The sequence below is a fragment of the Capricornis sumatraensis genome, chromosome X, assembly GCF_032405125.1.
Source record: "Capricornis sumatraensis isolate serow.1 chromosome X, serow.2, whole genome shotgun sequence".
In the NCBI taxonomy this organism is placed as follows: domain Eukaryota; kingdom Metazoa; phylum Chordata; class Mammalia; order Artiodactyla; family Bovidae; genus Capricornis; species Capricornis sumatraensis.
In genome coordinates, this window is record NC_091092.1 from 62,498,371 (window position 1) to 62,499,081 (window position 711).

Here is a 711-nt window from a genome sequence, read left to right on the forward strand (position 1 = left end):
TCAGGCCTCGAGCCTCGGGTCATCGGGTGGCACGTACATGGGCTCCACGTGGGCCCAGCTGAGGGCCTGCTCGTCGGCCCAGGCAAGCAGCTCAGCAGCACGGTGCAGGAAGACCATGAGCAGGGTGTGCACATCACCCTCAGCAGAGTGGGCTGCGCTCGGCTCCGCCTGGAAGTAGCGGCAGAAGAGGCTGCCCAGGCTGTAGCTCTTACCGCCCTGGGCCCGAGTGCCATGGCTGTGGGCACGGTCCAGGTCCTGCAGTGCCACAAGCGTGTCCAGGCAGATGGTGTCCTGGGGCAGGTGGGCGCCCAGGCGCCACAGCTCCGTGCAGAGCAGGGGGAAGTCGTAATTGAAGCCGTTGTGGGCCACCAGGCACACAGGGCCCTCCTGGCGGCTCAGGAAGGCCTGCAGCGTCCGTACCACAGTGCCATCAAAGCCAGCCTTCCCGCACCTGCCCAGGCCCTCACGGCTCAGGCCAGTAATCTCACTGGCCTTGGCAGTGAAGGGGCACTTTGGGCTCATGCACAGTGTGAGCTTGTCCATGACCCGGGGTGGCAGGGGGGACCCAGACTCATCGCACTCGGGGTCCTCCAGGGAGGACCGATGGACTGCAAACAGGGAGAGCTCGGCGATCTCAGGGTCCACGCTGGGGAGCCCAGTGGCTTCCAGGTCCAGAAAGACAAAGGTCTTGGCCCGAGGTCCCTTGGACAT

The 711-nt window shown here is 65.5% G+C and overlaps 1 protein-coding gene across 1 annotated transcript; it reads right to left on the reverse strand.

Moving 5' to 3' along the window:
• On the reverse strand, window positions 1–711 carry TREX2 (three prime repair exonuclease 2). Its single transcript, XM_068963350.1, has one exon. The coding sequence runs from the start codon at window positions 709–711 to the stop codon at window positions 1–3; it is 711 nt and encodes a 236-aa protein (XP_068819451.1).